This window comes from Ceratotherium simum, chromosome 21 (assembly GCF_057802395.1).
Source record: "Ceratotherium simum simum isolate JZ-2026a chromosome 21, ASM5780239v1, whole genome shotgun sequence".
NCBI lineage: Eukaryota > Metazoa > Chordata > Mammalia > Perissodactyla > Rhinocerotidae > Ceratotherium > Ceratotherium simum.
In genome coordinates, this window is record NC_141920.1 from 22,637,681 (window position 1) to 22,650,645 (window position 12,965).

The 12,965-nt window shown below is 53.2% G+C and overlaps 2 protein-coding genes across 3 annotated transcripts; one reads left to right on the forward strand and one right to left on the reverse strand.

Moving 5' to 3' along the window:
- The first annotated feature begins 344 nt into the window (after positions 1-344).
- BLCAP (BLCAP apoptosis inducing factor) lies at positions 345-10,762 on the forward strand. Its single transcript, XM_004430419.3, has 2 exons — positions 345-471; positions 8,825-10,762. The coding sequence occupies exon 2, from the start codon at positions 9,001-9,003 to the stop codon at positions 9,262-9,264; it is 264 nt and encodes an 87-aa protein (XP_004430476.1). The 5' UTR covers positions 345-471; positions 8,825-9,000; the 3' UTR covers positions 9,265-10,762.
- NNAT (neuronatin) lies at positions 4,550-6,997 on the reverse strand. 2 transcript variants are annotated; one of them, XM_004430417.3, is made up of 3 exons: positions 6,813-6,993; positions 5,796-5,876; positions 4,550-5,572 (listed from the first exon to the last, which is right to left on the reverse strand). In XM_004430417.3, the coding sequence occupies exons 1-3, from the start codon at positions 6,882-6,884 to the stop codon at positions 5,480-5,482; spliced, it is 246 nt and encodes an 81-aa protein (XP_004430474.1). In that variant the 5' UTR covers positions 6,885-6,993; the 3' UTR covers positions 4,550-5,479. The 2 variants fall into 2 exon arrangements, with proteins under 2 accessions (XP_004430474.1, XP_004430475.1); XM_004430418.3 differs by lacking the exon at positions 5,796-5,876 and having other exon boundaries at positions 6,813-6,997.
- Positions 10,763-12,965: the final 2,203 nt, after the last annotated feature.

Consider the following 12,965-nt stretch of genomic DNA (forward strand, 5'->3'; position numbering starts at 1 on the left):
TTTCCGGGAGTACACGGGTCATCCACGCGGGCCATATGGAACGCGAGCTCACCTCCAGAGACTAAGGTACGCCCCCTGGGCGCTCAATGAGTCAAGATCACAATCTGCTGCATATGCATGAGGGGACCATGGGCCCTTAATGTGGGACTGCCCAGGCTGCGCCTGATGAAAAATTCTTCGGACTTGAAGACTTTGGAGCCCCCAGAGTTCTGCACACGTACGTAGAAAGTCTTCAAAGGGTCATCTGTGGCGGATGTCGAGGGGGTGTCGGGCGAGAGCAACCCCAATTTGGGTCGTCTGGTCAGGCGTCTGCTGTAGGCAGCCCAAGCCCAGGAGGGGTCCTCGGCCGGCTCGACTAGAAGACGAAGGGGGCGTCTCCCGGCTTCCTGCGGCGTCGGTGGTGAGCTGAGGTGGACGCAGGTTGCGGCAGCGAGGGCGACAGTGGCGGCGGCGCCATGGCAGGGCTCGCAGGTACCGTGGCCTCGGCCTCCTGGGGGCGGGATGAGAGGCCCTCAGTGCGGCCGCGCCGCCATGTTGTCCCTTCGGGGTCACCTTAGGCGTCGCCCGGTCCTTCGCTGGGGTTTTCCTTCCGCGCACCCTGCGGGCCACCCCTGTCCGGAGTCACGTGATTTCCCTGTTTGGCTCCAGCCTGGGCCTCGGGGGTCCCTTCTTGGCCCAAGGGCGGGTCACCGGACTCCTGGGTTCTCGTTCTGGCCTCCAAGGTCAGCGCTCGCCTGTCTGCTTCCGGGATGGGGTAGGCAGAGCCGGGGAGCGCGTGGCTGGGGGGCGCGACCACCCCGTTTCGGCCCCGGGGCCCCTGGCAGGAGGCCCAGCTTCTGAGGGGCCTGTCACTCTCTCCCCGCCACTTCAGTTGCACAAAATTGGAAGGGGCCTGCGGGAGAGGGAAGAAAAGGGTCTCCCGCCCCGGGCCCTCGCTTTGGTGTCTGGGGTAATAGGTTGACGCTGCGCTTTGAGTCGCCGGTGCGTCTAACTCTTGCTAACTTGACGTCAAGTGTGGACACCCGTTGCCTTTCCTCCAATGTATATGGGGAGTGGCTCTCAAGGGCAGCTGAGGGAACGGAATGCCTGGCACACTAATGGTCTGGAAAGAAGAATGGGGGATGGGAGACAGTTGCGTTTTCCTTCCCCCTTCCAAACCTTCTTTAATTTCCTTCCAGGCCTCCGTGTCCCTTTTCCATGCTAAATGTTGGGACAGACTGGGGCCTGTCCTAGGAAAGAAATGGTCTTTCTGTTTATAGGTCCGGATCGTGTTTTATCCCTTTCAGGGAACTGGTGTGTTGGGGACAGCTTCTGTTTGCCCTGCCTGACATGATCCAACCATCCCCTCAGCCTTCTGGACGGCAACACCAAATCCAGGACCAAAAAAACAAAAGTTCCAAGCTTAAGTGCTAATGCTAAGTGTTAGATCTTGTTTGTTTGTTTTAAATCAAAGACTAATTAATGTCAAGCAAATTTGTTAAAAGATTCGGAGTCATGGTCGGTTTCCAGTGACCAGATCAATTCCATCTCTGAAATTGGTCTTGTTAGAATTGCTGCCAAAAACAGTTTAACCTTTTATCTGTAATATGTTGTTACAAAGAGGAATCTGGAAGTCTGGGTTTGGCTGTCTCTTTTGTTGTTGATCTCTTATCTTTGAAACATATGCATTCCATTTCAAGCCTGTCACTGTGTGATATACCAATGACCATGTGTTGCCTGCCTCTCTGACTTCCTGTTTTAAGACTGCTCAGGAATCTGGATCCTGCTGGGGTATTGGCCCTGCGGGAGGGAGACGGGGAAGAGGGGGTGGTGAACAGGATCATTCCCAGAGAAGATGGTGACATGTCTCTGGGGCATATAGAGGAAGTCAGAGGTCACCAGGGAAAAAGAGACTGTTGTTAGACTAATGTTTTGTGTGTGTGCTTGCGCTAGTGCGCGTTTAAATCTCGGGGGATAAACCTGCAAATTCAGAATCTCTAGGGTGCTGGCTCCTGAGTAGATAGATACAAGCTTGAAAATAGATATCTAGCAAATGGCTCACAACAAACCTGCTCCCTCCTCCAACCCATGTGTGGTAAGCTGTTACTGTCCTGCAGCTGAAGCTCAAGAAACTTGTCCCCCCGCCCCTTCCTTCAGTCACAATCCAAATACTCCACAGATCGAGGTAACAGTGTCACATAGCATCCTACACGTCTGAAAGATATGGTACCTAAACCCCCTGGGGGCCTAACTTCAACTGGTTAGGCTAGGAAACTAACATCCTTTGTGGGGCATTAGCCCCAAGAGTGTTGCCTGTTGCTGGAGTCCCACAAAGCTATTCCCATCCCCTCACAACTCAAAAGTTCTATCCTTGGCCTTGTGGGAACAAAGTTTTGTGGGAGTGGTGAAGACAGTTTAGGCAAAGGGGAGGCCTGTGAACATTTTGCCCTGTAGACTAAGGTCTTTGCAATAAAACTCTGGTCATTTCAACTCCTCCCATTGCTGTCTCAGAATAAAATGTTTAATGTTATTGCTTCTGGAAAAAAATTTATAAACACGATGTGTTTGGACCAGACTTCTAGGCATCGCACAGGAATAGAAAGTGAACGCATTGCTTCTGTCTTCTCTGGTGGGTTGTATTGGCTGCCAGAACATGGTGGAGGGGGACGAAAGGGAGGAGTGGACATTGCACACTCAAGCCCACCCATGCGAGTGCAGGCCACCAGGGCAGCCCTTGCCTGGAAGTCCATCGTGTCTCACTGTGCCATGCTCAGAGTCCTGCTGACGATGGATGGACGAAGGAAGCCCCACAGATGGGCTTTGCCAAGATCATCTGGAAAGCCCTGGGGCTGCCAGCAGCCTCCTGCCTTTTAAAGTGGGCACAAGAGGCTAAGGGGGGCCTGCTGTGTCGAGTAGCCAGACCCTTCCCTGCTGCTTCGGCCTGTCTCCCTGAACCTAGCTACCTTGTAACTGGGCTGAGGTTAGAGCATCTGGGGTGGTGGGGCTGTGGGCACACCCCTTGAAGGCTCTGAGGGGAGGGACAGCCTACATTGAGAACACATGTTGACATATGTTCATGGTTCTGTGGGTTTAGTGTAGAAAACCACAGATACTCCCAGTCTTGAAGCCTACCAAGATATGGGCTTCAGAAGGGAGGTGTGGGCATTGCCTGCCAATGAGTCAGCCTGGGGCAAGAGGAGACCTGCCTCGCCTTCAGGCTATGATAGGAGCTGGAAGCACCCAGCCTAAGGAAGTTGGAGTCTTGGATTGCACATCCCCACCCCAGGCCCCATGAGTCCTGCTTGCCATTTTGATGGGAGAATATTTCTAGTATTGGGGTTTACTGGAATCTTAGCAGCCCTTTTACAGAGGGGAACTGAAAGTGAGGGGTAGGAGGTCACCTGGCCAGGTTCCCTGGGCTGTTTGACGTCAAAGCAAATACCAGAACTGAGGTCTGCACCCTGCCCTGCCCCCAATTCTCTGATGCTGAACTGAAGTTACAAGTGCCTCTAGAGGTGTTATGAGGTGGGTTGAGAAATGCAAGGGGCTTGCTTAGGGTAGGGAAACGTTATCAGGCTCAAGGGGGTGAGGTGTTTTGCTCAAGAAGTGTTTGTGACAACCATGACTAAGGGATTTGAGGAAGTGGCAGAAAGAGAGATTTATGGCCCTCCAACTCCTCTTGGTGTTGACCCAGGAACAGGTGTGTAGTGACAGGGACACATAAAGCCAGAGACGAGGCTGAACAGGCGGCAGGGCCATTTGGTGAGGCAGTCAGCTGACTCCACGTAAAAGGAGCCCTGACTCACTGAGGAGTGGGAGAGGGGAGAGAAGTTGGGAGCTGAGCCGCCAGCCCAGCCGCCCACCCTGACATGATGGCAGGGGAGAGTCCAGGGTCTGGGACCTGGTAAGCACCCTTAACAATATGGAGGCTAACGCTGAGAAAAGCAGAGAATCCACTAATGGGGAGGGTGAGCTGGAGAGAGGTTCCTGGGGGTGGGGGATGAGACCCTGGAGAGAGTAGCAAGGCCAGGTAGGATGCCTTTGTAGAGGTTATAGGGCCTGGAGGTATGAGCTGGGTGGGGGAGGTGCCACACCACACCTCTTATCCCAAACTCATTGTCCAAGCCAGTGCCCACCCTGCCCAGTGCTATTTCCTGGGGGCTCCTGGATGGAGATAAGACTTTGTGTTCTGAAGTCCTGATCACTCCCTAGGTCCCTAGTATCCCATTTTGAGGGCTACTCCCACCTTTCATAGTGATTACCTGCCCAGGCCCCTTATTCCAGGACAAATGAAGGCACCTACCCGTCTGGGGGGTAAGTGGTCCCTTATTCCCAGACTACAAGTGAAGATGTCCGCCTTTCTCTTTGCAGAGGGGCAAGTGGTCCTTTATCTCAGGACAGGGTTAAGTTGAGATGGAACTGGGTTTGTGAGAGGGTCTCAGTTTATTCCTATTTTGTTGCCTCCCTCCTTCCCTCCCCCCCCCCCAAGTAGTGTGCCCACTCCACAACGGGTGCATCAGCCCAGTCTTAGAAGTATGTGTCGAAGCCACAAAAGAAATCACAAGACAACTTTTTGGTGCGCCTCCACCGACCCGCAGGGTCCTAGGACACTGTGCGAGACGGGGGAGGTACTGGTTTTTTATTTTTTGTAGAGGTGGTCCCTGTCCTCCAGGAGCTTACAATCTAGCTGGGGAGATACAACTAATGCACACTTATACAATCAGTACAATTAGCAATTACCACAATATTGACCACAACTGCGTGAGACCAGGGAAAAGCAAGATCAGTGAGGGGCTGGGGGCTCGGAGAAGATGTTTTAGTAAAGATGGGATTTGTTTACTGGTTGTATAGGTCCAAATCAAGTGACACATTTCTTTTGGGTGGGGTGGGCTTGGGAGGCAGTGAGGGGGAACGGAGAATCGAGGGAGCAAAGGCAGCAAGGCTGGAATGCACGTGCCGTAGGCAAGGGACAGTGAGAGGGCCCACTCTATTTCTTAACCCTCCTCCTCCCTCACCCTTGCCCTCCAGTCCCGCCACACTGGCACGCAGTTGGCGCCTTGTCTGCTGCACCGAGATTCAGGGCTTTGGTGATGTTGGAACATCCATTCTGCTGGCTGGTGTGGCTGTCTGGATCTCCGTGGTGGGGCCTGCTGGCATGGCCGTGGTTGCGGGGCTGGGATGGCGCTGTCCCGACTTGGTCCAGATCAGAATGCATTGCCTATGCCCAGATCTCAGGGGTCTGCTCCCCCAATCCCCCCTCCTCCCTCTACCCTGCCCGGCAGTGGGAAGGGTGCAAGGGGTTTGGAAAGGATCTGGTATTGTTGTCATTGTCGGTGCTGCTTCTCCGGGGGCCTACCGGCCCCTCACTGACCTTGGCAAGTGCTCCTCTGGTGAGAGAGCACAGGGGACCCCCCATTCCTGCGCGGCACTGGCTCCCATGCTGGCGGAGATGCACAGGAGCACCTGGTGATACGGCCGCCCAGGGCTAGGGGCTGGGGCCTCAGTTGGGGGCTCGCTGCCGGCGCTCTCCCAACACCTGCCGCCCGGTCCTCGACACGGTGTACGCCAGCTTCTGCAGGGAGTACCTAAACACCTGCGGAGAGAGACCCAGGACCTGCCCTGAGAGGGGGGCACCCGCAGCCTGTCAGCGGTGCAGCCGTGCCCGCCCCCGCCCCCTCCCCCGCCCCGCCCGCCTGTCCGACCAGGAGAGGCGGGCGCGGGCGCAGCTTGTCCACGAGTCAGGGCAGCTGGAGCTTTTCCAGCTGTGCTGAAGGCTGCATGGCGGCAAGCTGATTGGAACCACAACTTAGGTATACCTCACTTCTCGCAATGGGCTGTGTCCCTGGAGGATTTCGAAAAGCGAATCCTACCCAGTAAATGCAGCATTCCAGGAACACCTTGAAGGAAATATGCGATTCCTTTGGCAAAGGATTCCTTTAAGAGAATTCTCCCTGCGAGGGGTGCTTTTAGGGTAAATGATTTTGTGGGCAAAGCAGTTTCTTCTGATATATTTCTTTTTACACAAAGCGCTTTGCCTTTATTTGATTTTTTTAAATAAAGTGAATTGTCCTTTTTTGGAAGTGATTTTTTCTGTTCCGTTTTTCCTGCAAAGAGCCTTTTCCTCTAATTGTTTTCTTCAAAGCGCTTTTATCTGATTCATTTTTTCTTTTAGCGCCTTTGTCTAATTTTTTTTTCTGCAATGCGCTTTTTATCTAATGCATTTTTTTCTGCCAAGTGCTTTTGTCTAATTTATTTTTCCTGCAATGCGCATTTTCTCTAATTCATTTTTTCCCGTGAATTACTTTTTCTCTAATTAGTTGTGGGGTTTTTTTGCAAAGTGCTTTTTATTTTTTTCTCAGAAGTGCCTTCTAACTTAATTTTCGTCCTATCCCCGAAATTTATATATTTTTTAAAGAAAATTGCCCTGCAATGCGCAATTTTTTAAGGTGGAAAATTTTCGCTATGCGAGCTGTAAAGTCTCTTTTCGTAAAACAGAAGTGCCCCGCCTCCCTCCTGGGATCGAGTGTGAGTGTAGCGGGTTTTTCTTACCGCATTGGTCGCTAAGAGCCTCGGTGATTGTCCGCGGCTGGCGCCCGCCGCGCCCCAACTCTTTGTTCCCGGCCGGGCGCGGGCGCACTGGGAAGGGTCTGCGCGAGGAGGAGGGCGCAGGGAACTGGCGGAGGCGCGCGGTGCCGGCCGCGGCACTCGGCCAGGCAGGGATTGCGGCAATCAGGATAGGACGGGTCCGGGAGGCGGCAATTGCGACGCGAACTTGCCGGTTCAAGGGGCGTGCATCGGGACCCCACTCCCACCCGGAACCCGGGCACGCTTACCTGCAGCAGCACGCGGAAAATGTACCAGCCGATGATGAGCAGTTCCGCGGAGGCTGCCGCCACTGCCGCCATGGTTCCGAGAGTGGTGGGTGGGTGGTTGAGAGCGAGTGCTGCCGAAGGCCGCCGGTTAGCCGAGCTCCGCTGGTCTCTCGGAGTCCGCTGTTGGGCGCACTGCCGCAGCCGCGGTGGCCGCCCCTTAAGTATCCGCCCGCCATCCGAGTGCGCATGTGCGCTTGGGGGGGGGTCCATGAGGAGGGGTGGCCGGGGGGCGCTTCTCATTCGCCAGGAGAGGAAAAAATAATCCATCTGCTCTTTCCACACCGACCCCCGCCTCCTGAGTTCCATCTTAGCCCCTTTCCAGAAGATTCCACCGTGCCCGGTTTTGAATTTTAGTGTAAAATGGAGGGGAACCGCAACTATGAGTAGCACATAGGGCGAGGGTAGGGGGTGTGCGCCTCATGGTGCGGAACTCCTCTCTCCAAGCCCTGGCCGGCAAATTCAAGCCCAGTATCCAGTGCCGCGCCAGAACCCACCTTGGGCATGGATGGAAAACCTGATTTAGAGAGGGATCATCTGCCCCGCAGAGCGAAAAAAGGTGCCCCTTCCAGGACCTTTGGCTTCACAAGCCCCTGGTCAGCATTCTTTTTCTAATATTCGATGCGTTGTAGCCCAGGTCCTCTGCTTCACAGAGTCTCTGAACGCGTAACCTTTCCCTGATTCCTCGCATCCCGCTTCTTACAGTTGCCAGATCGGGATCTACGGCGGTGGCGATGGTAGGGGGCCGAGGCAGGGCGCTGAGCTCTAGGCGCAAAAGCGGTGGTAATCGGTGTCTACACTGTGGGAGGGATGCGGGCGGGATTGGCACCTTTGTATGCGCGGAAGGGATGGGATGAGCTCTCCCGAGAAGTGGTTGGAATGTGCTCTGGGATTGTTTTCTGCTGGACAGGTCATTTCAACCTCTGTTTTCTGCTCCCCTCCCCCCAGGCCCTGGTAGGTCTTCCTCAGCCAGCGGGGATCTTCATGTACCCGTGCGCCGGGTGGCTGGAGTTGGGAGCGGGGTTTTGCTACTACTGCCACCAGAGGGTTGTGGCTGCCACAGCTGTTGCCAGGCGCGGCGGGAACACCGGAAGGCGGTTTGCGAGCGCAGCCTCGCTGCGCCGGTGGCCCGCCGCTCAAGAGCATCTCCCTCCAGCAAGCTGCCTGGCACAGGGGCCAACTGGAGTTTGCCCCTATGTGTGGATAGAAAATTAATGTTGATTGAAAGCTCATCGAGGTCAGGTTCTATACAGTGCCAGCAGCAGATGGAGGTGTAAGTGATCCAAGCGAGGTCAGTGTGGATGAAGTCCCATGCTGATTTTGTTCTTTTCTACGTCGTCTTTCGAAGAAGTTGGCTGGTTTTGGCAAAATGATGCTGGGCTATTTGAAAAAGGCAAGCTCATCTCAGGCTGCCATCTTAAAACAAAATATTTGGGGTGCTGCCGCTGCAGCTTCCAGGGGCTTGCAAAGATCCATTGCCTGAGATCTCCGGCAGGCAGTGCACCGCTGTTTTAACTCTCCACTGAGCACCTGCTGTGGGAGACACTAGCCACAGACCCCTGTCCTTACTCCATGGGGGCACAGCCCGGAGCCCATGGCCATCCGGTGGCAACCACAGGGCGGTGTTGTGAGGTCTGGGCCCCTTGAGGACGGGCCGCAGCCCCAGGAGGCGATACATGATCTCTGCTGGGCAGGGCCCAGGCAAAGCCAGTCCACTGTGCCGGACCTGCCGGAAGAGCCCTCTCCGAGCCCCTGAGAAGCCGGGGGAGACACCCCAGGAGGCTTCCCGAAATGGTGACTTGGAGAGGAGTAGACTTCCATGGGTGGGCAGGGAGGAAAGGGCATTCACATTTGCTGTTGTTAACCATGATCCATTTTCCCAAATAAGTATACATTCTGTTCCTGTTTTTTTTTTTTTTTTTGTCTGTCTGTCTGTTTTTTGTCTGTTTGTCTGTTGTGTTGACTTTTCTCTTCAGGATCCCTGCTGCCTTGGTGATCCCGGGCTGACAGCCAGAGAGCACAGCGGCTCAGCTCCTGGAGAGTGAGGGCTGAAGAAAGCGGAGGGCAGCCGCCCGCGCCCGCTGGCTCCCATTAGGTCGGTTCCTGCAGCGGTGCCCGGCGGCCTTGGCGAAGGCCCTGCCCGGCAGAGATCATGTATTGCCTCCAGTGGCTGCTGCCCGTCCTCCTCATCCCCAAGCCCCTCAACCCTGCCCTGTGGTTCAGCCACTCCATGTTCATGGGCTTCTACCTGCTCAGCTTCCTCCTGGAGCGGAAGCCTTGCACAATTTGTGCCTTGGTTTTCCTAGCAGCCCTGTTCCTCATCTGCTATAGCTGCTGGGGAAACTGTTTCCTGTACCACTGCTCTGATTCCCCGCTTCCGGAATCGGCGCACGACCCCGGCGTTGTGGGCACCTAACAGCCCGCCCAGTTAGCTTTCCAAGGAAGCAGAAGACGGGAGGGGAGGCATTGACATAGGTCATAAAGCATTGGAGTTTCAAATCCCGCAGCCCCGCGGGTGCCACATTCCTGACGGCGCCTTTTTGGCCTGTGATGTTTTATCCTTATAATGTGAATAATGGCACTGACCGGTGCTTTTATTGTAGAGTCCTGTAGTCGTGGATGGTCTTGTGGTTGTGTCTGTTCTGTCCCCATCTTGGTCCCCAGCTGGCAGGATGGCCACCCCCCTCGCCTCATTTCTGCGAGGAGTCTGTGCCCATCCCGGTCAACCGGCCGGCTATGACCTGGGCAGATAAAACGCCAGTCTCATTGTCACCTCTATGACCCCTCCTTGACAGAGTCTGTTCCCTTCCCAGAATGCTACCGTCTCCTTAGTCTCTCTCCTGGTTTCCCTTTAGTTCTTTTCTACCCCTTTCCTTTTTAGGGGAGCACCTGTCCAAGACAGGGCTCATTTTTGCACTTATCTCGAATTTAAAGAGATTGCTGACGCCCGAGAGCCTCGCTTTTTCATTGTCCTTTCCCTGGTCAGCAGGCTAGGCAGAAATATGTCTTGACGGTTTGTTGTCCACAAATCTCCAGTATTTTCTCCACTTCATTTTTAAGAAAGAAGTAACAGATACATGTTGCTCTTTGACCTGGGTGTCTGGGCTCATGCTTACCAGCCTAGCCTCACTTCCTTTGCCCTTCTTCCTGCCTTTCTCCACTGTCCCGAGGAGGGGGCCCTCGTTGTGTCTCCCGTGCATGCTCTGCAGGATTGAGGTGTGGTGTGTTCACATAGATCTAGCAGTCCCCAGCCGAGTAAGTGGGAGAGTACTTTTGTGTTTCATAACAGCCATGATCCCCTTGATAGATGTTTGGATATATTTTGGTGTGCCGTGCGTGTGTGTACGTGTACAAATATGTGTGTATATTCCTTTTAAAGAAGCTTCATCGAACGTTGTTCTGATTTTGAGGTTTAGCAATAGCTAGCTATAGTAGGTGCCGCTACAGTTTTTATTTAGCGTGGGGATTGCAGAGTGACCAGCACACTGGACTCCGAGGTGGTTCAGACAAGACAGAGGGGAGCAGTGGCCATCGTCCTCGCGCCAGGAGCTTCTTCAGTCCTGCGCATATAGACTGTACATTGTGAAGAATACACAGGAAGACTTTGTGACTGTCACTTGCTATTTTCTTTTTCTGCACTTCAGTAACAAGTGTTGGCAAATGAGACTCTCTCCTGCCCTGCCCACTGGGGATCAGTGTGGTTGTCCTTCCAGTCTAAACCATCCACCTTTCTCTTGGCTGAGGGGGGGAGGGAAGTGGGCCAGGCAGAGGACAGAACTGGAGGCAGTCCATCTAGGGAATGGGACCGCGAGGCCACACTTGTGGAACATTTGGACTGCTATTCTGGAGCTTTTATTTCTGGTGTGTTCGTTGCACAGCTGTTTGAAATGTTTAATAAAGCTTTATAAACTTTACTTTGTGGTTTTATGTGGCTGCAGTCCATTTGGGTCATGGTGTTGGATTTCTGAGTTGGTGGGGGGCAGGGAGTGGTATGGAGGGGCTGAGTCCTTGGCGCCAGAGTACCTTAGCCCGAAAATTTGATCTGCTCTCTGGAGAGCAGATGGTGGGGTTGGTGGAAGGGGAGCAGGGGGCAGGCCAGGCGGTGAACAGGAGGGAGTCTGAAAGTTTTCAGAGATGAGACATTTGCCTTTCTCAGCTCCCATGGCTTCTCGCCTGAAACTGTTTTCCTCCATAGGAGATTTGAGTAACCGATCCCTTGACAAACAACTTAAGACAGCTGGAACTCTAATCATCAAGGATTTTTACGGTGCTGCTTTTGAAGTAAAAATAAAGTGAAACCCCTTAAGGCATTTCAAGTGGAAAAGTAAATAAGGCAGGCTGTCCAACCAGGGGGCTTAAGGCGATGGCTGGAAGCGCGAGAGTGGTGGAGTTCCGTGTCGTCGATGTGCACGTGCTCCCGTGCCTGTGACATTTGAGACAAAGCAGGGTAGCTTGTCAGGGCCCTGTGCTGGGTGTCCACCTCTCAATCTCTCCTCCTTCTAGAAAGCATAACAGTGCTTCTAGAAAGCACTGCCTGTCCAAGGCACAGGGCTATTGTGAGGGTTTATTGAGATAACAGTTGTGAAAGGGATTTGGTAATTTCGTAGAAGGTTACCTGTTTTACCTAGATTTTTAATTGATTGCTATAAAGTTTTGTGTAGTTTTCTCCTGCCCTTTAAAATCTCCCCATCATCAGTTTATCCCTTTTTTCATTCCTAGCGTTGCTTATCAGTGCTTTCTCTTTTCTTGATCAAAACTTGCCAAAGGTTTGTACATTTTAAAGGTATTTTCAAAGAACCAAACGTCTATTGATTATATCTGCTGAGTATTTTTCCTATCTGATTCTTTTGTGCTTTTATTTCTGAATTCTTTTCTGGGTTTCTGAATGTATTTCACGGTTCAGCAAAGTCTTGACAAGCTGAGGAGTCATACACATGGAAAGGATGGTTTGTTCAGCAAACATCGAGCCCCTGTACTAGGCTTGCTGGGGATTTCAGGGCCAAGACCCAGGCCTGACTCTCCGGGAGTGCATTGTTCTAGCCTAGTGGGAAGACTTAAGAAAATAGTTGCAAATTCCAAAAACAAAACAAACAAACAAAAAAGGCTTTTGTGGCTCCACTCTCTTGTGGAGGCACCTGGGTGATAAATGAAGCCAAGATTATTGCTTATTTTGCTCTCCCTCAGAAAGCAGCTTGCTCTCTTATGTCAATCCCCTTTAAGAGTCACAGACAGGCCTCCCTCTGAAAGATCTGTGGCCCTTTACAGTGGGGAGCCTGCAGCCTACCCCCTCCCAAGGTGATTGCCACATCAGCTTTCTGTCTGCCCAACAGTGCCTTCCGCCTTGCAAAGGCCACCCTGGCAGCACCTTGCCGCCTTCTTGCAACACCTTTCAGGAAGGGGAAGAGTAGATGCCTCTTCTGGAAAAGGGCAGGGGCACCAGGCCTTAGAGAACCACGCTCTGCAGTTCTGCAGGTCGCTGTGGCTCCTGGTGTGAAATGGTTGCTCACGTGGTACCTGGTAACCACAAGACCCCGTGAGGCCTAAGTCTGTGCCCTGCTCTTGGCCTCAGTGTCCTTATAGGTAAAAGGTGGTCTTTGGAGCAAACATAGTCTTCCTAGCCCTAATATACTGGAAATCCTTTCTCCTAGGATCTTAGGGTCCTTCTGGATGCACTTGAGGAAGGTGACTGAGCTCTGGAATGGTGGTAGTGCCTTTGCAGGACAGTCTGCATGTGCTTTCTGCAGTAGTCAGTGTACATGTAAGCCCAGGTACACCTCTGTCAGTCAGGAAGCCTCCCTGGACTTCTTCCCTCTCCCTGGAGATCCGCTTGCCTAGAGCACTTCGCTCAGCCCTCTGTTGAGTGCTAGTGCTGGTGTTAGGCAGACTTCCTCTTTTGTAGAGACTGGGCTCCTCCCACCTCCAAGGGGCCAGCATTATTATTCAATCAATGGGTACTTGTCACCATCCCGTGCAGGACTAGGCCTTGGGACCAAACGGTGGGCAAGGTGGACAGTCCCTGCCATCAGGGAGTCGTCAGGCTAATGGGAAAGGGGATGACATTGGGCAGATATGTATATAACTATGGATTGTGGCAGGTGCTATAAGAGAGAGTCTAAG